This window comes from Mauremys reevesii, linkage group 5 (assembly GCF_016161935.1).
Source record: "Mauremys reevesii isolate NIE-2019 linkage group 5, ASM1616193v1, whole genome shotgun sequence".
Lineage (NCBI taxonomy): Eukaryota > Metazoa > Chordata > Testudines > Geoemydidae > Mauremys > Mauremys reevesii.
Window position 1 is genome coordinate 138,886,688 of NC_052627.1, and position 25,092 is coordinate 138,911,779.

General features: G+C 68.7%; 1 protein-coding gene and 1 long non-coding RNA gene across 3 annotated transcripts in view; one reads left to right on the top strand and one right to left on the bottom strand.

Annotated features, from left to right (window-relative positions):
• The window catches only part of LOC120406755 (transcription factor COE1-like), an 88,334-nt gene that overhangs the window by 10,668 nt on the left and 52,574 nt on the right, over positions 1–25,092 (top strand). For both annotated transcript variants that reach the window (XM_039541838.1, XM_039541837.1), the window contains 5 exons: positions 7,543–7,699; positions 8,725–8,788; positions 10,148–10,203; positions 11,149–11,222; positions 13,706–13,774. In XM_039541838.1, coding sequence (XP_039397772.1) covers positions 7,543–7,699; positions 8,725–8,788; positions 10,148–10,203; positions 11,149–11,222; positions 13,706–13,774 — 420 coding nt within the window. The remainder of the gene's footprint in view (positions 1–7,542; positions 7,700–8,724; positions 8,789–10,147; positions 10,204–11,148; positions 11,223–13,705; positions 13,775–25,092) is intronic.
• On the bottom strand, positions 1,442–7,698 carry LOC120406756. The gene is made up of 3 exons (XR_005599563.1): positions 7,592–7,698; positions 6,649–6,879; positions 1,442–1,594 (listed from the first exon to the last, which is right to left on the bottom strand). It is a non-coding gene; the product is annotated as an uncharacterized LOC120406756 (long non-coding RNA).

Sequence of the window (25,092 nt, forward strand, 5' to 3'; positions counted from 1 at the left end):
GCTCTCGTGCCAGTGGGGCTGGCGAGGGGCCTGGGGCATGTAACGTTCTCAGACCAACCCCCGCAGGCCGGGGCGTGAGGGGCCCAAGCCGTGGGCTCGATGAAAGGGGGCCGGGTGAGGCCGCTGCAGCACGAGGCCGCCCTGGGGACCCCTGGGTCACGGCGGTGCCTTGTTTCTAGATGTACGTCGAAGGAGTCAAAACGGGGGATTCCTCTTGGGTCTGTAGCTCCGATTCCGGGGTCTGGGGGGGAAGCTGCAGAGTGGGGTGGGGGTCAGGATTGAGGAGCGTCAGCCGAGCGGTGCGGTAGCCCCCTCCCCTCCCTCCGGGGGTGGGGGCGGTCACGCCAAGACCAGGGACGCACCGCACTGCCGGGCCTCGCCGGGCGCTCCAGGGCTCAGAGATCCCGCTGACCTTCCCAGGGAGCTGCTCCTTCGGCCCTTCGCTGAGCCGGGCTTCCCCGGGTGTCTCCGGGCAGCAGCAGCTCTCAGGGCCCTCGGCTGAGGCCCGGCGCTCTGGCAGGGTGTTTTCAACATGCCCATTGTGTGGTGCTTTACGGTGGAGAACAGCAGCTGCGGGGAGGTGCGGGGGTCTCCTTGGTTTTTATCTGCGAGATACCCGGGCTGTGGGCTGGGGTCTCCCCGGGGTTGGGCGAGGAGGAGGAGCTCTCCGGGCTGTTCCTGGCAAACCCTCGTCAAAGGGCTGCAGGGCGGCGTGTTTAGCAAAGAGGCTCTTTCTCCCCAGGGTGCGCCAAGCGTTGGAGTTAAATAGATGGGAACCAAACCCACTGGCCTCTTCACGCGCCCGACTAGAATCCGCTTCCTCGAAACAATCCGCCTGACGCGCCCGTCATCCCCTGGCTGGCCAGAGCGGATCTAGTGTGAAACCAGCAGGGAACAGGGGCCATTGGAAGAAACCTTCCAGCCTCTCTCGACCCGTCAGCAAGGAGCGAAATGAGACACAAACGCCCGATCGTTGTTACTCGCTCTCCGAGGCGTGTGGGTCGCGGACAGTGTGTGGGAGTGTTTGAGGGGGAGGGGGCCTAGTGATTTGGGACCTGCGTGTTCTTGCTCAGATGTGCTGTGATCTGGTACATCCCGGATTGCAGCGCGAGTCTCGTGGTATTTGGTGTGTCTCTCAGAGCCCCAGCTCCTGGAGTCAAGTGATGGGCTTAGAGGAAAGCTCAGATTCACTTGCAAAGCCCGTTTCTGCCCTGCCTGGTTGTGGGGAGACTTGGAGACGTGACCCCCAGCAGGCAGAGAGAGGCCAGGGGTCGGGTGGGGGGATGCGGGTTTGATTTTTTTTTAAATCACAAAACTTTTTGATTCATGCACAGCTGTTGCCAATGGGTCTGGCTGGCAAAGAGCTGGTTCCCAGGCTGCAGCTCCGCACTGTCTCTTCGAAAGTTGGGTGTAACCTCCTCGTTACAGGCGGCCAGTCTGAGGATGGGGTTCAGCTCCGTGGGGGGCTCTGCCTCCAGGCGCAAGGCCCTTGTGACCGCGCAGCTCTTACTTCTCTGCTCGCCAAGGCTGCCTGGAAACTGGTGGCAGCAGCCGGAGTAGGACTGAGCTCCTCCAGCTTTCAGAGGCACCGGAGCTGCAGGAGAATCTCCGTTAACAGTATAGGGCTCCTGACACACAGCCAGCTGTTCTGATCCCATCCGGTGGAGGCAGGGGGCACACACCAGCCGGCTCATGACTAGTGTTGTGTGCGTCCGGTCAGGGGTGTGGGTGGTTCAGGAAGTGCCCAGCCAAGGTGCAGGGGGTGGAGCTGTGACCTGGTGGGCTGCCCGCAGATGGGCTCCTCCAGATGAAGGGGGGTTGATGGGTGGCGAGTCAGAGGGGTCCCTAGGCTGGGGGTGCTGCACAGGAGCCCCAACCCGGCCGTTCTCTAGCTTCCCCACGCACACCTGGGCCAGGACAGACACAGCCCTGCTGCCACGGGCGATGGGCTGGTTCCTCCCCTGCCCTGCGCGGGAGCCGGGCCGGGATCCAGCGGGGACGGGGCGGATCTGGGCCGGGAATTGGATGTTGTGAAAGTGAGGGGTCGGGTAACGCTGGCTAGAGTCAGGGGTGAGTTGGGCAAGCTCCCCACACACAGCCAGGCTGGTGCCCCTCACTCCCGACCTGCAGCCCCCTGCTAGCCCCCCATGGGATCCACCCCCCAGCTCTGCTAGTGCCCCTCACTCCCGACCTGCAACCCCCAGCTAGATCAGCCCTGGGATCCCCCCTCCCTCAGCTCTGCTGGTGCCCCTCACTCCCGACCCGCATCCCCCCGCTAGCTCAACCCTGGGCTCCCCCAGCCCTGCCGGTGCCCCTCACTCCTGACCCACATCCCCCTGCTATCCCAGCCCTGGGCTCCCCACAAGCTCTGCCAGTGCCCCCTGCTAGATCAGCCCTGGGATCTCCCCCAGCTCTGCTGGTGCCCCTCACTCCTGACCTGCAGCCCCCTGATAGATCAGCCCTGGGATCCCCCTCCCCCAGCTCTGCTGGTGCCCCTCACTCCCGACCTGCAGCCCCCTGCTAGCTCAGCCCTGGGATCCCACCCAACCTCCACAGCTGTGCTGGTGCCCCTCACTCCTGACCCGCAGCCCCCCTGGATTTCTGCAAAGTGTGTGTTGATTTTCTGATAGGTCTAAGCCAGCTGGTTCTGTTCCCTATGGTGACCTGCCCCGAGACGTGCAGCAGGTGGGGCAGGGCGCATTCTCTTTGGGGAGCTGGGGCTGGCTGCAGAGGGGGAGCCCTGGGGCTGCCCCGTTGACATCAATGGCAAACTCTCACTGGGGTCCAAGGGACGGGCTCTGCCCCTCGGCTATGGAGAGAGGGGTCACGGGGGAGCTGGGCTCCCCGCACCCTGTCTGTCCGTTCGTCCAGTCACCGGCGCATCTAGGCTCTGTGGACAGTGGGCTCTGCCCTAGGGGAGCGACACCCTCACCCGGGTACAGCCTGGCAGGGCCCTGCTGGGGGCATTGCCGGGGGGTCAGCCTGGGCCGGCTGGGATCCAGCCCGGGGAAGCGCTCAAGGGTCAAGGCAGGGGAGGATTCCTGGTGCACTTGGCAGAAGGGCCGACAGGTGGCGATGTTTGATCGGCCGTGTCGTGGGTGCGAGGGGCTGGGCAGACGTTCCTGGAGCCTGACACCCCCTCCCCTCCCCCACACCTGGGCCATGGCCGGTCCGGCTGCCCCCCCGGCCCTGCCCTGGGGGGACCCCACTCTGGGGCGAGGGGAGTTCAGGTAGCCAAGGCAGGGATGGTGCCGGTGCTCGGAGCGAGGCTGAGACCCCCGAACTCGTGGCACGTGGGGTCACCCAGCAGCCGTTAGCCAGGAGCGGCTCCCGGACTCAAACTGGCAAACACGGCACCGGAGGGGGCAGCAGGACACGGCCCCCGGGGCTGCCCGGAGCCCCCCAGGGAGCTCACAGAGGGGCCAGGCCAGGCCCACTTCCCTGCGGTGTCCCCAGCCTGGGCCAGGGCATCCTGGGTCTCTGCACACAGACCCAGGCCAGGCTGAATGGCCAGCTCCCCGCGGGGCGGCCCCGGGGCTGGAGGGGGGCCTGGCCCAGCTGTGTGGGGCAGGGGGAGTTTGCCCCACGCCCACCCTCCCGCAGGCTGCACTGATTGCAGGGGGGGGGATCAGGAGCCAGGGCCCGGCAGGCAGCCGCACAGGTGGGCCTGGGGGGCTCTGGACCTTCGCGTGCTGAGTTATTCGGGGGTTGGGCTGCTCTTTGGGGCAGAGACCGGGCGGGGGGGCGGTCTCTCCAGAGCCAGCTGCACAGGGTCTCCTCAGGCTGTGCCTTTAAACGAACACCCCCCTCCCCTCACCTGTGCACCACACGGGACGGCTCCGGCTCCGTCACTCGGGCTTGGACAGGGGCAAAGTGGGACGTGAAGCTGCCCTGCCCCCCGGCCCCGGCCCCGGCCCCGAATGGGAGACGGGGCAAACGGCTGCGTAACTCCTCGGCCAGCGGCGGGAGCAGGACTCGTCCTGCAGCCTGCGGGCGGCCGCTCTGCGATCGGGGCGGGAGGAATCGTTCCTGGTCTATATTTATTTCCCTTGGCACCGTCCCCGAGCTGCTGTGTGCACCGCAGGGCCAGATCCTGCTCTCGGTCACACCCAGAGAATCCAGGGCGCGGCCGTCGCTCCAGACCCAGCCCGGGTAACAGGGCAGCGTTTGCCCCGCTGTGTATGGGGTCGCCGCAGGGCGGCAGCCTGGGGGGCCAGTCGTGGCTGGACGTATCCCTGGGGGTTTCATCACATGACATCATCACTAAATCATCCCTGGAGACTCCCGGTGGGTTGGCCCCCCTGGCAGAGCCGGCTCAGATGCAGCCCACGTGGGTACCCCTGGCAGGGGGCGAATGCAGCGGTCAGGGGCTTGGCGGGGCTCTGGCACTATTTGGGGGTTTGCTCCGAGCTCCTGCTCTCGGAGGCAGGGTTACCAGGGATCCCAGCTCCTGTTTTCCTAGCTCTCAGCGTGGCAGAGAAAAGCCCTGGCCGTGGGACCCCAGCACCACCTCCAGCCTCCGAACCGGAGGGCAGATAAAACCAGCAGGGAGTTTTGGTGCCCGGCTGGTGAGTTTTGGTGCCCGGCTGGTGAGTTTTGAACACTTGGGCTGGTCAGGGCTGCGGGTTCCCCCCGTTCTTGCAGGGAGGCCGGGCCGACGCAGGGGACTGGAGCAGAGGCCCCTCTGCAGTCTGTTGGCTACATGAATCTTCCCCACTCCCTGCCCTAAGCTGTTGGGTAGCGGTGCTGTGTGCTGCTAAACAGCTGCCAGGTGCTGTTTCAGAGGTGGCTGCATTTTGGTGGCAGGTGAAGTGATCCGTGTGAGTGTAAAGGCTGCAAAGCATTCTGGGATCTGACGGGCAGACGTGATTGTGGCTAAGCAGCTTCTGAAAGTGTCGCGGTGCCGGCAGGGGCTTGGTAAACGGCGTGAAACAGCTGCCGGGTGTCTAGGCACAAACCAAGCCCTTCGTGCCGGTCGCCGGCGGGGGCTGCAGTTCACACCAAGGGACCCAGCCTCTCCCAGGAGCAAAGCAGTGTGGGGTGTCTCCTCCCGGGGCCTGTTGGTGTGATCCATGGTCCACTCAAGCGGAGCTGCAAAAGGGGAGAGTGGGGGCTGCAATGCGAGGGGGGGCGCTGGCAGAGCTGCAATCTCAGGGGGTCTGGGCAGCGCCCGGCGTGACGGGGTCCCCTGATGTCGGGGGAGGGGTCTGGGCAGCGCCCAGCGTGACGGGGTCCCCCGATCTCGGGGGAGGGGTCTGGGCAGCGCCCGGCGTGACGGGGTCCCCCGATGTTGGGGGAGGGGTCTGGGCAGCGCCCGGCGTGACGGGGTCCCCCGATGTTGGGGGAGGGGTCTGGGCAGCGCCCGGCGTGATGGGGTCCCCCGATCTCGGGGGAGGGGTCTGTGCAGCACCCGGCACGACGGGGTCCCCCGATCTCGGGGGAGGGGTCTGGGCAGCACCCGGCACGACGGGGTCCCCCGATGTTGGGGGAGGGGTCTGGGCAGCGCCCGGCGTGACGGGATCCCCCGATCTCGGGGGAGGGGTCTGGGCAGCACCCGGCACGACGGGGTCCCCCGATCTCGGGGGAGGGGTCTGGGCAGCGCCCGGCACGACGGGGTCCCCCGATGTTGGGGGAGGGGTCTGGGCAGCGCCCGGCGTGACGGGATCCCCCGATGTTGGGGGAGGGGTCTGGGCAGCACCTGTCAGTCTGCACCCACGTCTGCCTGGCCCAAGGCATCCGTGCCACGACCAGGTGGCCACATGCCCTGCACCACCTACAACAGAGCCACTCCGGTGCCCCCCCAGCCCCATCTCTGGTGCTCCTGTGACGGGTTCCCCAGGGTGCTACCTGGCAGTGGGGCACCACTGAGCCCGCTGACCCAGCAGCCTGGGCTCCCTCTCACCCTGTGCTGCTGTGACAAGTGCAAACCCCTCCAGCCGCACTTTCCCCAGCGTTCGCACAGGTCGGGCCACACCCAGCTGCAGTAACACGCCCGCCAGCCCCCAGCCCAGGCCCCAGAGCAGCACCGTCCTGCCTCGTCCTGCCTGGCCAGTCTACGGGTTGAACACCCCGTCCGCCTCCCCCTCGGTGCGAAGAGACCAACGCTCCCCCCGGTAACCAGGCCGAGCGTCCCCCAGCGCGCCAGGCCCAGCTCACAAGCCCCCTGGGCTCTGCAGCTTGGCTTTCCCAGGCCCATACACAGGCTACAAACCCCTCTAGCCCGGGCCCAGCACGTCCCCCCGGTCAGTCCTGGCCCCTCAGGTGTTCCCAGGGGTGCTGGAGGGAGAGTGAGGTCTCCCCTTTGCAGAGCGTCTCCCCCCTTTGCTGTGGCCTGGGTGAGACGGTTCCCGCTGTGCAGCGCTGTCTGGGGGAGGTTTCTGCTGCACAGTCCTGGGGAGATCCTGGTGCCTCTGTGCGTCTCCTCAGTGAGCCAGGAACACTGTTCGGCCTTTTTACGGTTGTACCTGGCAGGCGGCTTGGGGGTGTCTTCAGCCTCCCAACACGTTCCAGTGACACACACGAAGCCAAACTCCATAAGCTCCCAGCCGCCGAGAGCACAGACCCTCCAGTGAGACGTGACTGTCTAGAGACCGAGGCTCTTAGACTGATCCCTCCCGCGGCAGAGTTTGTACAAAACGTCCTGGTTACCTGGCAGTGCTGAATGCGGGGTGCCGGGGGTCACAGCGCTGGTGGCTGGTGCTCCCCCGGGAAAGCCAGGGCTGCCAGGCCGTGGGGCAGGATGTGCCGCGTCTAGCTCAGTCCTGCGTTCTGGCATCTTCGACGTGCCTCAGCAGCAGCCGCTGGCTCTCCTGGGCTCTCCCGCACCGGCTCGTAGCAGGGGTCTGTGGTGGTCTCTGGGGGCCGGTTCACTCAGGGCAGCTGTGGAGGGTGTGGGGGGAGAAGCCTCTGTCCCCACTGGAACCTCGGCCCTGCTGCATCGTACTCACCAGCCACGCAGGGGTTGTCAGGCCTCGGCCGCGCTAGGCGCTGCACAGCGCACGGGGCAGACCCAGCCCCTACACCTCCCGCCTTGCAGCCAGGGGCTGTGTGGTCCCGATGGACGCGCGGGGGGGGTGAGGTGGATGACGGAGCCCGGGCTGTGCTCGGGGGGGGGGGGGCAGCAGATGGGGCGACCTGCTCGGTGGGACTGTGGGTATCTGGGAGTGGTGTGACACTGGCTGTAACAAGGGTCCTGGACACCCTGGGGAGGGGGCTGTCAAGGGTGTTTCTCTGCAGCTGGCAGCCGGGGGGACGGGGTGTGACTGCGAGGGGGAGCCGGGGAGCTGGGGGGCAGCCGGGGGGATGGGGTGTGACCGGGCGGGGCCTGGGAGGGGCAGCGGGGGGCGGGGGCAGCTGGGGCGGGGTCTGGGCGGGGCCTGCGAGGGGAGCCGGGGTACCGGGGGAGGCAGCCGGGGAGCCGGGGTCCCGGGGGGGCCGGGTGGAGCCCGCGGCAGGGACACCGAGCGCTGGGAGCGAGGGGTGGGCACGGCTGGGGGGCCCTGCGGGCGTCTGGCACTCAGCCCCCTGCGCTCTCCCTTGCAGCGGGGTGGGCCTGGCCCGTGCCCATTTCGAGAAGCAGCCGCCCTCCAACCTGCGGAAATCCAACTTCTTCCACTTCGTGCTGGCCATGTACGACCGGCAGGGGCAGCCCGTGGAGATCGAGCGCACGTCCTTCATCGACTTCGTGGAGAAGGACAGGGTGAGAGCCCCCCCCAGCCCCGCCCCTCCTGTGCCCACCCCACCCCACCCCACCCCACCCCACCGCCTGGGCCCGCCCCCTCCCCGTGGGAGCCCCGCTCCTGCCCTATGGTCAGCCCCCTCCCTGTGCCTCACTCCATCCTGTGGCCAGGGTCACCCCTGGGCCCCGCCCCTCCCCATGGGAGCCCCGCCCCCACCCTGTGCCCACCCCACCCCGTGGCCTGCCCCACCCCCGGTAGGGTTGCCAGGCATCTGGATTCTGACCGGAACGCCCGGTCGGAAAGGGACCCTGGCGGCTCCGGTCAGCACTGCCGACCGGGCTGTTAAAAGTCCAGGCAGCAGGGCTAAGGCAGCTCCCTGCCTGCCCTGGCTCCGCGTGGCTCCCGGAGGCAGCAACATGTCCCTTCTCCGGCTCCAAGGTGTAGGGGCAGCCAGGGGGCTCCGTGGGCTGCCCCTCCCCAAGCGCCGGCTCTGCAGCTCCCATTGGCCAGGACCCACAGCCAGTGGGAGCTGCAGGGGCGGCGCCTGTGAACAGGGCAGCGCATGGAGCCGCCTGGCAGCGCCTCCGCGTAGGCTGTAGTGTGGAGCCCATCGGGGATCAGAGCCTTGTGTGTCCTTCCCTTCCTCCCCCAGCCAGCTCCAGTCTGCCCAGCCCCCTCCGGCCCCTCCCCTCTCCTCCGCTTCTTTCCCGGGCCAGGGGGTCACCTGACCCCTTTGTCTCCAACACCTTTAGATGCACCTTTGCAGGGAGGGGCCGGGCCATCAGTTGCCAGGAGACAGAGCTTCAGGCATTTGGCTGCATGGCCTTTTGCTGCTAGATACTTAGGATCTGTGCCCAGCCCCCCAGTAAGAACAGTCCCACTTCGTCACCCCCCCCCAAACTCATGTCACAGGTGGGGGACCCTGTGCAGCCGGCAGATCCTCAGCCCATCCCACCCTGCCCCGCCTGCGTACCCCGGGGTGGGGGGGCAGAGGGCTCGGCTCCCAGCCACCGGCCAACGTCCGACCTGCTGTCTCCCTCCCCAGGAGCAGAACGGTGAGAAAACGAACAACGGCATCCACTACCGCCTGCAGCTGCTGTACAGCAACGGTAAGGGGGGGCAGGAGCTATGGGGCGGGGGGCTGCGGGGCCGGGAGCTATGGGGCGGGGGGGCCAGGGGCCTACGGGGCTGGAGGCCTGGGGGACAGGGGCTGCGTTGCAGGGGGCCAGGGGGAGGGGCTATGGGGCCAGAGGGCTGCTGGGCCAGGGGCTATGGGGGCTGCAGGGCCAGGGGCTGGAGGGCAGGAGGCTCTGGGATCAGGAGGTTTTGGGGCTGGGGGCCGGGGCACCCAGGACTGACTCACTGCCCCAGCCCAACGCCTGCCGTCCCGTCACCCTCTCACGTACGTCCTGCGTCCAGCAGGGACCAGCCTCCCCATTGATGTGCTGAGCTGCACGTTCTCAGCTGCTGAACTCCCCGGACAGTCGCCTACAACTACAGGGGAAATAACATCACCTGGGAGGGTCCTGGAGGATGTGGGGGCTGCGGGTCGGGAGTGAGGGGCACCAGCAGAGCTGGGGCGCGGGGCTGGGATAGTGGGGGCTGTGGGTCGGGAGTGAGGGGCACCGGCAGAGCTGTGGGAGCCCAGGGTTGGGATAGTGGGGGCTGCAGGTCGGGAGTGAGGGCACCAGCAGAGCTGGGGGCTGGGGGTCGGGAGTGAGGGGCACCGGCAGGGCTGGGATAGTGGGGGGCTGCGGGTCGGGAGTGAGGGCACCGGCAGAGCTGTGGGTGAGGGCAGGGCTGGGATAGTGGGGGCTGCGGGTCGGGAGTGAGGGGCACCGGCTGCGCTTGGGTGGGGCAGGGCTGGGATAGTGGGGGGCTGAGGGTCGGGAGTGAGGGGCACCGGCAGAGCGGTGGGTGAGGGGCAGGGCTGGGATAGGGGGGGGCTGCGGGTCGGGAGTGAGGGGCACCGGAAGAGCTGTGGGTGGGGAGCCCAGGGTTGGGATAGTGGGGGCTGCGGGTCGGGAGTGAGGGGCACCGGCAGGGCTGGGATAGTGGGGGCTGTGGGTCGGGAGTAAGGGGCACCAGCAGAGCTGGGGTGGGGGCTGCGGGTCGGGAGTGAGGGCACCAGCAGAGCTGGGGTGGGGGCTGCGGGTCGGGAGTGAGGGGCACCGGCAGGGCTGGGCTAGTGGGGGGCTGCGGGTCGGGAGTAAGGGGCACCAGCAGAGCTGGGGTGGGGGGCTGCGGGTCGGGAGTGAGGGGCACCGGCAGGGCTGGGATAGTGGGGGGCTGCGGGTCGGGAGTGAGGGGCACCGGCAGAGCTGTGGGTGGGGGGGAGCCCAGGGTTGGGATAGTGGGGGGCTGCGGGTCGGGAGTGAGGGGCACCGGCAGGGCTGGGATAGTGGGGGGCTGCGGGTCGGGAGTGAGGGGATCGATGGAGCTGGTGAGAATGTTACTCCCCCCCGCAGGGCTGCGGACGGAGCAGGATCTCTACGTGCGGCTCATCGACTCCATGTCCAAGCAGGTAACGCTGCCAGCTGGGGACAGCGCAGGGGGAGACTCGGTCCGGGCTGGGGGTTCAGACCAGGTCACCCCCCACCACTCCCAGTAACTCCTGAGGTGCCACCCAGCCCCAGCCTGGCCTGCGTCTCAGGCCTTCTGCCCCCAGGGCTTCCCCAGCAGCACCCGTGTCCTTCCCCACGGCCCCCTGGGCGCGAGCGGCCCCATGGCTCCGGTGCACCCAGCCCTGCCCCCGTCCAGACGCACCCAAAGGTGCCCCCTTCGCTGACACGCCCAGTGCCGCGCCCCTGGAGCAGACACAGCCCTGAGCCTGGGCTCTCTGCTGGGCTGCCTGCGGCTGGCCCTGTCCGTCGGTCGCCCTCCGTGCCCCGTACAGCACCGAGCGCGCCGCGGGCCCAGCACAGCCACTGGGGTCATGGCCAAGGGAGCGAGGGCAGGCCCAGGGGTTCCCTCGCCCGCCCCCAGCTCGCGCCTCCCCTCCAGCCCTGCGTCGCTCCAGCAGTGCCTGCCCCGGCTCCCCTGGATAGGCCGGCCCTGCGCTGCCCCGAGCGGGGGAAGGGCGGGGAGCAGAGCGAGGGGCAGCGAGGTCGCCTGGGGGTGAGAGGGGCTCAGTGGGGCTCTTGCTTCGTAGACACCTGCCGGGGCCCCGCAGCCGGGCCGGGCTCAGCGCAGGAAGGACGCGGAGCTGGCGGGCAGCAGAGATCGCCCCCGGCGGGCACCCAGGGCCTGCATGGCTGCAGGGTGAGGGGAGGCCCTGGGGGCGAGGTCCTGGAGCGATGGGCTGGCCGGCCCGGTTTGCTCCGTTCCCTCGGGGGCTCTGAGACACTCGGCCCCGGGTTCCCGGCCTGCGAGGGTCCGAGCCGCCCGCCTGGCCGGTGCCCACCTGTGATCAGAGACCCCCTGGGCCGCGCGCTGGCAGATCCCCTCACCCGGCGCCCTCTCCCGCCAGGCCATCATCTACGAGGGGCAGGACAAGAACCCCGAGATGTGCCGTGTGCTGCTGACCCACGAGATCATGTGCAGGTAGGCGCCGGGCTCGGCCTTGGGGCTGGTGGGGCAGCGAGGGCGCTCGGGGCACGTCCCCACCCGGCTCCCGTCCGGCCCCTCGCGCGGGCACAGCACGCGGCCGGCGGGGCAGCGAGAGCCCTCGGGGCACGTCCCCGTCCAGCCCCTCGCGCGGGCACAGCACGCGGCCGGGGGGGCAGCGAGGGCACTCGGGGCACGTCCCCGTCCAGCCCCTCACGCGGGCACAGCACGCGGCCGGCGGGGCAGCGAGAGCCCTCGGGGCCGTCCCGCCCAGCCCCTCGCGGGCACAGCACGCGGCGGGCAGCGAGCCCTCGGGCCACGTCCCCGTCCAGCCCCTCGCGGGGGCACAGCACGCGGCCGGGGGGGCAGCAAGGGCACTCGGGGCACGTCCCCGTCCGGCCCCTCGCGCGGGCACAGCACGCGGCCGGCGGGGCAGCGAGAGCCCTCGGGGCACGTCCCCGCCCGGCCCCTCGCGCGGGCACAGCACGCGGCCGGCGGGGCAGCGAGAGCCCTCGGGACCGTCCGCCCGGCCCCTCGCGTGGGCACAGCACGCGGCCGGGGGGGCAGCGAGGGCACTCGGGGCACGTCCCTGTCCAGCCCCTCACGTGGGCACAGCACGCGGCCGGGGGGGCAGCGAGGGCACTCGGGACCGCGTCCCGCCCGGCCTCGCGCGGGCACAGCACGCGGCGGCGGGCAGCGAGCCCTCGGGGCACGTCCTGTCCGGCCCCTCGCGCGGGCACAGCACGCGGCGGCGGGGCAGCGAGCCCTCGGGGCACGTCCCGCCCGGCCTCGGCGGGCACAGCCGCGCGGCGGCGGGGCAGCGAGCCCTCGGGCACGTCCTGTCCGGCCTCGCGCGGGCACAGCGCGGCGGCGGGCAGCGAGCCCTCGGGCACGTCCGCCCGGCCTCGCGCGGGCACAGCACGCGGCCGGCGGGCAGCGAGGGTGCTCGGGACGCGTCCCGTCCGGCCTCGCGCGGGCACAGCACGCGGCGGCGCGGGCAGCGAGGGCACTCGGGGCACGTCCCGCCCGGCCTCGCGCGGGCACAGCACGCGGCCGGCGGGCAGCGAGCCCTCGGGGCGTGTACCCGCCCGGCCCCTCACGCGGGCACAGCAGCGGCCGGGGGCAGCGAGGGCACTCGGGACACGTCACCGCCCGGCCCCTCACGCGGGCACAGCACGCGGCGGCGGGGCAGCGAGCCCTCGGGGCCGTCCCCACCCGGCCTCGCCGCGGGCACAGCGCGGCCGGGGGCGAGCCCTCGGGACCGTCCCACCCGGCCTCGCGCGGGCACAGCACGCGGCCGGCGGGGCAGCGAGAGCCCTCGGGGCACGTCCCTGTCCAGCCCCTCGCGCGGGCACAGCACGCGGCCGGCGGGGCAGCGAGAGCCCTCGGGGCCGTGTACCCGCCCGGCCCCTCGCGCGGGCACAGCACGCGGCCGGCGGGGGCCGATTCTGCCTGGGCTCTCGTGCCGCGCCCAGCGTCAGCCGCCCGCCTCGCTCCGTGCCCTCGGGCCCCTGCAGCCAGCTGGGCGGGAAGCCAGGGCACCTTCCAAGGGGGCAGGTGGTGTGAGCCAGGGGGCCGGGAGCGTCTCCCTCCAGCTGCGTCTCCGCCGGGGTCCCTGGTGCCCCATTAAGCTGCCTTGTTTGTGAGCCTGGTGCTCGGTGTCTGTGGGAATTAGCGGCTGTCAGCGCCGGTTTCCCGCTGATTGAGCTCCGGGAGCCTCACTAATGATCTGGGGGCTCAGGGCCTGGGGGTCCCGGGGGGGCGCGTACCCAGCCGCGGCTTTGTTTGTGTAACTGAGTCGCCCGGGGGCTCCCCTGCCTGCCCCGGGGCCCGGCTCCCGCTCGCCGCCCGCCCGGCCCTGTCTGGGGGCCTGGAGCCCCGGCCTCAGCCAGCGCTGAGTGGGGCCGGGGGGTGGGGGGCAGAGCCTCCCCCTGCAGGGCCAGCGCGTCGAACCCACCTGGCTGGCAGCGAGCGAGCACCAGCCCCCCCCGTACCCAGGGCCAGAGGGGCGCAGGGGGAGCCGGGGGGCCGAGCGCCCCCAGCAGACGAGCCTCTCGATTGGTGCTTCGCCCCCAGGCTCCCCGCAGCCCCAGAGCCCCCCCGGAGCCCGCCCAGAGCTGTGGGGGGGCCCGACAGCCGCCCCCACCCAGGGACCAGCGCTCCCGGCCCCCAGGGCGCCCCCAGCTCTTCCCACAGGGGTCGTGGAGCCTGTGTGCTCTGGGCCCGGCTCTGGGGGCAGGGCTGGTCGGGGCGGATTCGGGGGGTGTCGGGGGGGGATGGAGAAGCGGGGAGGAGCATGGGGGAGGGGGAGAGGGCCGGAGGTGGGCCGGGCAAGGGGATGGGGGGCTGCTAGCCGGGGCCGTCCTGTCCCCCTGCCCCCATCAGCCATCCCTGGGGGTGGGGGTGGGGCGCCAGGCCGGGGGTGCTGGGTTCTCCTCCCCCCCACTCACCCCGACCTTTCTCCCCCTCGCCCGGCCCAGCCGCTGCTGTGACAAGAAGAGCTGCGGGAACCGCAACGAGACGCCCTCCGACCCCGTCATCATCGACAGGTGAGCGGCCCCCACGACCGCCCTGGGGTCCCGTCCCCGCGCCCCGCCCCCTGCGCCGGGCCGTGGGACTCCCCCCCCAACCGTCCTGGGGTCCCGTCCCCGTCCCCCGCGCCGGGCCGTGGGACCCCCCCCAACCGTCCTGGGGTCCCGGCCCCGCGCCCCGTCCCCCGCGCCGGGCCGTGGGACCCCCCCACCCGTCCTGGGGTCCCGTCCCCGCGCCCCGTCCCCCGCGCCGGGCCGTGGGACCCCCAACCGTCCTGGGGTCCCGTCCCGCGCCCGTCCCAGCGCCGGGCCGTGGGACCCCCAGCTGTCCTGGGGTCCCGTCCCGCGCCCCGTCCCAGCGCCGGGCCGTGGGACCCCCACCGCCCTGGGGCCCCGTCCCCTGCGCCAGGCCGTGGGACCCCCCAGACTGTCCTGGGGTCCCGTCCCCGCGCCCAGTCCCCTGCGCCAGGCCGTGGGACCCCCCAGACTGTCCTGGGGTCCCGTCCCCGCACCCCGGCCCCGGCGCCCGGCCGTGGGACCCCCCCCCCGTCCTGGGGTCCCGTCCCCGCGCCCAGTCCCCTGCGCCAGGCCGTGGACCCCACCGTCCTGGGGTCCTGTCCCGCGCCCGTCCCTGCGCCAGGCCGTGGGACCCCACCGTCCTGGGGTCCCGTCCCCGCACCCCGTCCCCTGCGCCAGGCCGTGGGCCCCCCCAGGCTGTCCTGGCCCTGTGGGTTGGATCCCCGTCGGGCGGGGCTCAGTACCTGGGCCCGACCCCACCGGCTGAGCACCCCCAGCGCTGCCAGGGGAGCTGGGCACAGGGCTGGGCCCCCAGGCTTGGCTGAGGTGGGGGTGGTGCCCAGAGCCCCGTCCTTCCCTCCCCCGCTGCCCTGGGTGCCCTCGGCTGCGTCTCCCTGGTCCCCGCGCTGTGTGGGTGTCTCCTCCCTGGGCTTGGCACCGCGCTGCCTGGCTCCGCTCAGCCCCTCGGCTGCGCCTGCCCGCTGGCATCGTGGCTGGCCGGGTGCAGAGAGGGTGACCGCAGGTTGGGGAAATCGGGGTTCCAGCCTGGCTGCCGCCCTGCTCCATGCCGCGGTCCCCCCAGCTGACGCAGTCCTACACGCCTGGGGCTGTGCAGTGAAATGCGTCCCCGTGGCCCTTGGGCAGGACAGACAGCACGTCCCTTCTCGCCCAGCACGCGGCTGGCCTGTGGAACTCACTGCCACAAGAGAGCTCGGCAGGATTCCAGCGAATCGGGCAATGGCATCGATAAGGAAAGCACCAGTTACATGCGGGGGGGGGGGGCAAGGGAAGGAGATGTAACTCCCGCTGCTGGGTATGAGCCACCCTCCCACCTCCGGGCCTGGGATGAAACCCCCTGGGGCGGGTTATTCCGTAATTGGCCATTGTGGGATTTCTTGGGGGTGTCCGATGCTGGCTGCTATCAGGGAGGATACTGAACTGGACTAGCCAGACTGTGTGTGTGACTGCGCTCTGTTGGATGGAATCAGAACTGTTCTGCTCTGTGTCATAGGCCCTATACTGCCAACAGCGGTGATTCTCCATTAGCTGCAGTGGCAGGAGAAGCTGAGTTCTGTCCCTGCTGTTGCTGTTCAGTGCCTCCAGCATGGGCATCGGGCCAGCTCGGGGGCTGAGTCCTAGGGGCCCATGGCTTTGTGTCACTGGTATTGCTATGTGCTGGGGACGGGGCTCCAGCGTGTGTGACGTGGGGAGGACATTCCCTGACAGCCAGTGCAGAAAGCAGGGGAGAGCTGGCCTGGGAGCACGAGCCAGATCTGTGCTCCCCCCTCCGCCGTGCACTGCGTCTCATCCCCAGCGTGTCCCCTGGAGAAGAGCCGGCCCCAGCCAGCTCCGGTTTCCTGCGTGGGCGGCTGCAGGCACAGAGTCACGCCGCAGTGATGCTGCAAACGGCCATTTCCCTGTGAACAAACCGGCCCATCCAGGCGACACCCAGATGCCTGCGCACCCCACCTGGGCATGGGGCAGGGCGGGGCGCGGTGGTGACACGGGGGGAGAGGCCTGGGTCACAGAGCCCGTTCCTGCGTTCAGACCCCGGATGGCTCAGGCACACAAACCAGGCCCAGGGAGCCTTCCGCTTCCGCGTCGGTGGTTTGAAAATTGAGCAGGCGCCAGTGAGCAGACGCTGTTCTCGGCCGGTGGCTGCGCTGGGGGGTGCAGGGCAGGGGGCTGTGGGTCGGGGCTGAGGGGCACCGGCAGAGCTGGGGGGTGCAGGGCAGGGCTGGGTCAGCAGGAAGGATTGAGCGGCAGTGGGGTGGCACTCGCCATCTGTCCCCCTCTGCTCCCTGCCTGTGGGATGGAATCGGGGAACCTCGGGGACCCGGGGAGCGAACGCCCCTTGCGTTGGTGGGCCGAGCTCTGCGGTGCCGGTGCCGGTGCCAGCCCCAGCCCCGGTTTCGAGGCTCCGGCCGGGTTCTTTGTATGGGTCCCAGCAGGGCTGGGGCTGTGCCAGCCCCGGCTCGGGGCCTGACGCTGGTCCATGGATCAGGCAAACAAGGGAGCCTCTGTCCCCACCTCAAACTGTGAGCACCAGCTGCCTCCACGCTGGGTAATGGGCCGAATTCGTGGGCTCGTCCCAGCCGCTGCCGGTAGAAATTGGGCCGTGCTGTGCAAACCGCCCCAGCCCCTCGCTGCCCCCACACAAGCCGATGGCTCCTGGCCGGTCGAGGGGCCCCCGGGCTAGGGACGGTGCTGGCAGGAGCCTGTCGAGGGGCACTGGGGACCCCACGAATCCGAGGTGGCCAAGGGTGTGTTTGGGCCAGGGGAGTGCTCAGTTCATGCACTAGATCGGCTCCTGGGCGAGGAGGCCCCTCGGACCCCGCGTCGGAGGAGGGGCCGGGGCGGGGCGGGGCCCCTCGGACCCCGCGTCGGAGGAGGGGCCGGGCCGGGGCCCCTCGGACCCCACGTCGGAGGAGGGCCGGGCGGGCGCAGTCCTCGGATCCCGCGTCGGAGGAGGGCTGGGCGGGGTGGGGCCCCTCGGACCCCGCGTCGGAGGAGGGGCGGGCGAGGCCCCTCGGACCCAGCGTCGGAGGAGCGCCGGGCGGGGCCCCTCGGACCCAGCGTCGGAGGCGCCGGGGCAGGCGAGGCCCCTCGGACCCCGCGTCGGAGGAGGCGCCGGGGCTGGCGGGGCCTCGGACCCACGTCGGAGGAGGCGGGCGAGGCCTCGGACCCCGCGTCGGTGGCGGGGCCGGGGCGGTGCGGGACCCCTCGAACCCCGCGACGGAGGAGGGGCCGGGGCGGGGCGAGGCCCCTCGGACCCCGCGTCGGAGGAGGGGCCGGGGCGGGGCGGGGCCCCTCGGACCCCGCGTCGGAGGAGGGGCCGGGGCGGGGCGCGGTCCCTCGGACCCCGCGTCGGAGGAGGGCCCGGGGCGGCGCGGGGCCCCGCGGGCCCCGCGTCGGAGGCGGGCCCGGGGCGGGGCCTCGGACCCAGCGTCGGAGGAGGGGCCGGGCGGGCGGGACCTCGAACCCGCGTCGGAGGAGGGCCGGGGCGGGGCGAGGCCCCTCGGACCCCGCGTCGGAGGAGGGACCGGGGCGGAGCGGGGCCCCTCGGACCCCGCGTCGGAGGAGGGGCCGGGGCGGAGCGAGGCCCCTCGGACCCCGCATCGGAGGAGGGACCGGGGCTGGGCGGGGCCCCGCGGACCCCGCATCGGAGGAGGGCCGGGCGGAGGCGGGACCCCTCGAACCCAGCGTCGGAGGAGGGCCGGGCGGGCGAGGCCTCGGACCCAGCGTCGGAGGAGGGCCGGGCGGGCGAGGCCTCGGACCCAGCGTCGGAGGGCCGGGCGGGCGAGGCCCCTCGGACCCCGCGTCGGAGGAGGGGCCGGGGCGGAGCGAGGCCCCTCGGACCCCGCATCGGAGGAGGGACCGGGGCTGGGCGGGGCCCCTCGGACCCTGTGCTGACTCAGTTCCCGGAGCTGAGGTTTTGGGGCGCTGCCCCTGCCCGTGTTGTGTCTCCCTCCCAAGGGGGTTTCCCCGGGGGGGTTTGGCTGATGAGGCCTCAGTCTCGTCGCCTGCTTGGAGCCCCTTCCGCAGGGACACAAGCTGCGTGTTCCCCTCCTGGCTCCCTCCCTCCTGCTCGCTGCTGCGCGGCAGCCAGGCAGCCAGACGCGGCAGATGGTGGAAGTGACATTTGCCGTCAGCGCAGCACTTTCACTGCAAATAAAACAAATAAATAATACAAACAACATGGAGCTGCTTCACGTCGCCAGCCGGGGAATGTGTGTCAGCGCCGCTCCCGCTGCCCCGGGACACGACAGCCGCACCGAGCGTGCGACACACGCCGGGCACACGCTGGGCACACGCCGGGCGGGGCTAAGACACGCGCTGACACAGACACGGCACCCACACGACACACAGACACCCCTGTGCCCATCCAGTCATAGCCAGGCCGTGCCCACACAAACGTCACACAAACATGCCATGCACACCCCCCGGCTGGCACACAAGCACACCAGGCCCACACAGATGCAGAGCTGCCTGGCACAGGCCATTTGCACACGCAGCCTGTGCAGATCATACATGCACACGTGAACATGCCGTGGGCACAACCTGTCCCTGTGCAGCTCTGCCATGCACATGCATACTCACCACTCAGCTGCGCAGACACACGCGCGTCCATGCCATGAAGACGACGTGCCCACACACAACCATGCCATGCTCATGCAATGTGCCAAAAGCACCCCCACCGAGGTGCAGACGTGCCATGCGCCAGGACCCACTCGTGGAACGTGCCGTGAACACACAGGCGTGTGAGATGCACGGGCCAGGCCGGGGTTTTCTGCCAAGGGGCCAGTTGTGGTGGCAGGTTTGCAAAGCAGAGATTTGACCACTAGGAACTTGGCTGAGGCTCCCTGGCCTCATTGCGCGTGAGCTGCCGCCCCACCTGTGAGCAGGCGATGACTCCGCCAACCCTTCCCACGGCGGCGGGGCGAACGGCTTTGTAGCCGGCTCCGATTCCCTGAGACCCCCAGAACTGTGACTCTGACGTCTCTGGGCCTGAACCCCCGGCTGCACTGAAGGGGGGTCCTTGGAATATTTAGTTTCTTTTGTATAATCCAGATGACCCCTATCAAATGCCTTAATGTGATCAAAGAGACTCGAATACGGACCCCCCCGGAGGTCGCCCTGGTTCGACCGCCCAGGGAATTACTGAAGGTCCCTCAGACCCGCCTGGCTTCAGTCCCACGTAACTTTCTGAAGAGTTGAACTTCCAGGCTGAAATGTCCCATGTTTGGATTCTGCCTGTGGGTGAATATTTCTGGAAAATTTGGGTACAAGTTTAGCTGTTTTTGAGTAAGAATAAAATGACCAAAAAACCCCACAACAAACAAACCCAAAACACACGGACACTTTCCCCCTTGTCAGAAAACTCCTGCACCCTCCCCCCGGCCAGGCGCCGCCTTTACAGCCAAAGGGCAAAAGTTAAAAATTGGCTCCCCGAGGAGGCGCGTCCATGACTGTCTGGGTGAAAGCGGGTTTGGATTTCCGGAGTTAGGGTCCATGCAGTGACCTGTCGCACAGCTGGTGACGCTGGGTTGTGCTAAAGGCGGTTGAGTTGTGTTGTGTTGTGCGTACACGCCCGGCTCGTTCAGCTGGTGTGGTGTGGGTGTGCAGTGACGGGGGCAGGCGCCCAGGCTCAGGGCCTGTGTATCCTGCAAGACGCGATGTGCCTGGCTCCGAAGCGAGCCGTGGAGAGCGATTGTCCCTGCTGGCGTCCCGAGCTGCGTCGCTCTTCCGCGAGCGTCTAGCCAGGAGTGACGCGCTCTGGAGTGTTCCTAGGCAATTCCACCCAGACAAAAACTTGAAGGGAATTTTAAAGATAACCAATCAAAGGGCAGGAAAAAGCCAAAGCGATGGGCTGGGTTCTTCCTTGAGTAAAGGACACCTTGCTCTGAGCACCTCCGTTCGCCTGCTTGTGGAGCACGTTGCAACCGAGCATGGGGAAGGTGCTAGAAAGTTACCCGTTTTCCCTCTGCACCCTTAGGTGTGTGTTACAGAGCAGTCGGGAAGCACCCGCTCGCTGGCTGGCTGGCAGGCAGACAGTACGATCTAACCGGCTGCCGGGGGAGCTGCTGATAATCATGTGCAGTGTTTCCCCCGTCCGCTTCTCCTTCCTCGATTTCCCTTGTCGCCGTGGTCTGACCTGGCTTTTGCTTTGCGTTTTTCCTGCGCGGCGGTTTCTTCGAGGCTTGTATCTGCAGTGTTCTCCCAGAGCCTGGCGTGGGCGCTTTCTTTTCAGGCAGTAGCAGTTTTTCCTGGGCAGATCAGGGAGGAGACGACGCAGAGGGGACGCGATAGGCAGCACGGCCCAATGGGCAGGGCTGCAGGCTGGTGCCTGGAAGAGCTGAGGTCGGTTCCTGGCTCTGCTGGCTGACTCCCCTCCCACTGTTTCTCTGTCCTGTCGATGCCGATGGGACACTGCTTGGGGCAGGGACGGTCTCCCTGCGAGTGCGGTGCTGCCTGGGGCTACTGTTCTGTAAAGACACTGACACACTCCTGGCGCGCAGAACGAGCGGTGAGCCGGGAGCGCTCTCAATACGAGCGCCGCCAATGAGCCGAAAATCCGTAACTCTAAACTAGCCGCAGGGAAGTGCTCGTCGCCCCGGTGAGCCCGAGCTGGCAGCGCTCTGCCAGGAGAGAGCGCGGAGGCACGAGCTCCATCAGGGATTTAGCCGAGATGGTCGGGGAGGCAGCCCCGGGTTCTGCGTGTCCCGAGCCTGTTTGCCAGGAGCTGGGAACGGGTGCCAGGGGCTGGATCACTGGATGATTCCCTGTTCTGTTCATTCCCTCTGGGGCACCTGGCACTGGCCACTGTCGGCAGACTGGACACTGGGCTGGATGGACCATGGGTGGACCCAGTCTGGCCACTCTTATGGTCTGTGAGCAGGTGGTTCTGTAATTGTCACCGGTGGCGTTTCTTCCGCTGACTCGTTGGTCACTGGCCTCTGGTGGAGGCAGGAGACTGGATGGACCAGTCTACCCGGCCGGCCCAGGCTAGCAGGGTGGGGGTTCTGCCCTCTCTAGTGGCGGAGCGTGCAGAGAGCTCCTGCGCTCAGCTGGGAAAGCCTCATGTCTGTAGATCCTCGCAAGCCGCTCACCCAGTCGTTACAGGTGATGGTCCATATGGGGAACTGACCTCCGAGGGACCGTTCCCAGTCTGTAAGAGGTCTCTGACCCCCCTGCTGGCTAACGCCCTGGTCCCTTGTTCATTTGCTCCCGGAGCTCCTGGGTTCGACCCCCACAGCAGCCCCAGACCAGGTCTCCATTGCATCCCCACTTCCCCAGGTGCCACGCGGGGGGCGAGGAGGCGGAGATCCCTGCAGGTAACAGCCGTGTGTTTCGACTCCCGCTGCGGGGGGGGGGCCAGTTCCATCCCTGCAAGCTAGGGATGCGCTTTGGGACGGGTAGAGGGGCCCACCCCCCGCCAGAGTCTGGGGTGTCTTTGCAGCACCGTGACTCTCCGGTTCCGCAGCTCTGCGGTAGCCAGGGAATGTGTGCTGGGACCCGGGACATAGGCGCAGGAGCTAGGGGTGTGGGGGGAGCTGCAGCACCTCTGGCATGCGCTAGGGGCTCTGCTCCTGGCCCCGCGCCCGGGGTCCCAGCTGCCGGCCCCATGCCCAAGGTTCTGCTCCCGGCCCCGCGCCCAGGGTCCCAGCCGTGGCCCCAACCCCGGCCCCCTTACCCCTGTCTGGGATAAAAAGTTTGGGGCCAGTTTCACTGGCTTTCAGCAGCCCCACTATAAAAATTATCCCAGTGTCCCTGACCAGGGATGCTCCTGGGATGGGACCAGCTGCGGGAGAGCTGGTCCCACTGGCCCGTAGCCTGTAGTTCCCTAGAACAATCCTGTTCTATGAGCACCACACCTGTCACCCTGCAGGACCCAGTGAACTGACCTGAGCAGGAGTTATACACAGGCATCTTCACCGGCCTCTGCAATGCGGCCACCTCTGGGGTGGTGTCAGCCGCTGCCCGCAGTGCCACTCGGCAGTGTAGGAGAGGCAGCGAGGAGGAATCCTGAGTCCAGCCGAGACAGTCGGGATGTCTGAGGGCAGCAGGCTGCGATGGGCTGGACACCAGGGTTAACACTCCAGCTCCGGAAGGAACATGCCAGGGGACCCCTGGTGCCCCCCCAGGGGCCAGGGCCACGCTACCTCTGGCTCCCCGCAGGGAAGAGCTCAAGGTGAGGGGGGAGCCGGGCTGGGGGGAGGATGTGCCGAGCAGAAAAGGGAAGGCTGACAATTAATTTTGTGGGTGCCAGGGTGCATTGTGGGAGAGCGATAGGAGCCCAGCTGTCAGTTTGAGAAATGAGGTGTGATGGGGGAGCCAGATGTGCCGACGAAGGGAAGGGAGCTCATTAGCTAATTGCACATGCAAATCACCGCTCCCTGTCCCTTGGCACCAGGACCGATCCACGCAGCTGGGACCATGGCGGCCAGGTGAAGGGGAGAGTGCACCCCCCCACCGATGCCCGTGCACCCCAAATGCTGCTTGGGCTGGGCTGTGAGCGTCCTGCTCCCAGGAGAGCCCGTACCCCTCCTGTGGGGCAGCGGGGGGCAGCCTTCCTCTGGGGGGACGGGCGGGATGTAGGGACCCGGAACGGCCAGCTGAGGTCAGGGGTCGCTGGGTCAGACACTGAGCTCCTTCTCTGGGGAGCCCCAGTCCCTGCCAGTGGGGGCGTCGGGGCCTTTTCTGCCCTTTAAGTCAGACCAGGGGAATCCAGGGGGAACCCTCCTTGGCTTCCCGTCCCCAGCACTTCAGGAACGCGGCAGTGCCAGGCTGGGCCGGACATCAGCCCAGCTCCATTGGGATCCCCCCATGCTGGCCAATCAGGACAGGCCATTGGCCCAGCTCCTGTGGGATCCCCCCGCGCTGGCCAATCAGGACAGGCCATTGGCCCAGCTCCTGTGGGATCCCCTCGCGCTGGCCAATCAGGATAGGCCATTGGCCCATCTCCTGTGGGATTCCCCCCTTCCTGGCCAATTGGGACAGGCCATTGGCCCAGCTCCAGAGGGATCCACCCTCCCTGGCCAAACAGGATGGACCATTGGCCCAGCTCCAGCAGGTCCCCCCCTCCCTGGCCAATCAGGACAAACCATTGGCCCATCTACAGTGGGATTCCACCTTCCTGGCCAATCAGGACAGGGCAGTGCCCATGTAGTCTGGTAACCCCCTCCCCTCCCGCCGTGTGCCGGGGATGGTGCGCCATGGCCAGTGGGTGCAGAAATCCCCTGCTGCCCCCTCTGGTACAGGCGCTCGGTGGGCACCCCGGCGGGCCGGGGACGGAGTCGGCTCGAGTGCAGCAGGCGCCCCAGCCCTGCATGTGCTGCATCCGCTCTGCGGCAGGAAACGGAAGGGCCAAGGGGTGGGCACAGGGGGTGAGAGGTGACCCCGCGTCTGGGCCTGCACGTGCGCACGCACACGCCCCGGCACTGTTCCCACTAGCTTTCCCCATGCTGGTCCGTCACAGGCAGCACAGGGGGCACCCACTGGGCTCACTGCGACCTGGGGCTGCAGCCAGGGACGGTGCCGGAGCAAGAGCTGCTGCTTCTCTGCGGGTGGCCGCGGTGAGGGCTGTGGCCTGTCAGCGGGGGGCGTTGTCGGGGTGGGGTGTCTCGCTGTGGCTGTGTCACTGGCTGGCTGCAGGAGTCGGTGTATACGGGTGTGTCTGGGTGTGTGATGTTAGCGGGGGGGGGGGTGAGCACACACCTGGAATCACAGACATGTGGGACCCTGAGAAATGCTCTAGTCCTGGGCAGGACCGAGTGCACCCGGCAGGTGTCTGTCCAGCTGTTCTTACGAACCTCCCATGCCGGGATTCCTCAGCCGCCCTTAGACACACGCCTGGGCCAGAGCTTAGCGAGTTTTTCCCAGGATCTGGCCTAAATCTCCCTGGCAGCAGATTAAGCCCATTGCTTCCTGTCCTGCCTGCAATGGACATGGAGAACAACTGATCCCCGTCCCCTTTAATATACCTGGGACTGGGATCAGGCCCCCGCGGTCTTTTCTCAAGACCAAACGTCTAGTTTTTTTAACCTCGGAACGGCCAGACTGGGTCAGGCCAAAGGTCCATCCAGCCCCGTCTCCTGTCCTGAGCGAATGGACCGAACCGGGCAGTTAGCGAGTGATCCGGCCCGTCGCCCAGGCCCAGCTCCGGCAGGCAGAGAGCAGCTTTGGGAAACCCTTCGCCGTTTCATTGCCCTCCTCTGGCCTCTCTCCACTTTATCCCCATCTTTGCTAAGCGTGGCACTCAGACCTGGCCGCTGGCCTCCAGCTGGGGCCTCCGCAGTGCCGAGCAGAGCGGGGCGGTGACCCCTGGGCTCCTGGTATACACCCCAGAACAGATTCGCTGCCTTCGGAACTGCCTCGTGCTCCGTCTGTGACCCACTAGAACCCCCTGCCCCTCTCCAGCGATGCGGCCGCCTGGGCCCCGTTTGGGAGCTGGGCGTCTGCTTTCCCCTCCCCGCATGAAGTACTTCGCACTGGTCTTTGATTTCCATCCTGTTGATTGCAGACCAATTCCCACGTTGTGTGGCTGGGTCATTGTGTGCATCGTGTTAGTGTGTGTGTGCTAGCGTGTGTGTGTGTGTCTGTGTGCAATAACAATCACCTGTCTGCCTCCTTTCTCCCTCCGAGGGCTGGAGGATGGGCTGGCGGTGATGGGGGAGCGCCGATGGCGCGGTGACATTTCTCCGGGTTTTGTCTGCCTCGATAGCATCTGATGTGTCCTGTTGAGGCTGGAGCAGCGGGGACACCGCCTGTCACTCAGCCGGCAGCCAGGGAGCCCGCAGCTGGGAGGAGAGAAAAGGGACTGACAGGGCAGCAGACGAGATTAGAAGGAGAAGAATCAAACCCATTACAGCCAGTCCACACGCCCATTGTGTGCCTGGCCTTTCATCCTCCCCTCCCCCTGGGGGGGGTTGGACAGGGAGGCTGTGGGTCGGCCTTGGGGGGCACTCGGGCTGGCTGGCTGTCCCTATACCGTCTGTCTGTCCCTCTACCTGATCCTCTCCTTCCCTCCGCTCCAGCCCTGCTCGCTGTTGCCCTGGTGTGAATCCAGGGGAGCTCCGTGGAGGCACCCGGGGTAACGGCTTGGGGCTGAGCCCCAGGTCAGCGCAGGTTTGTAGCACGTAGCTAAAGCCGAAAGAGCTCCCCTGCGCTGGCCACGGAGCCGGGCCAGGCTGCCTCCTCGGGCCGGCGTGGCCGGAGGGCTCAGTGCCGGGGGGGGGGCTCCCGGAGAGGGGAGGGAACGGGCTGTGCAGGCAGGGCCCTGTGCGGTCAGAGCACTTCGCGGATCCGGCCCCTCTGGG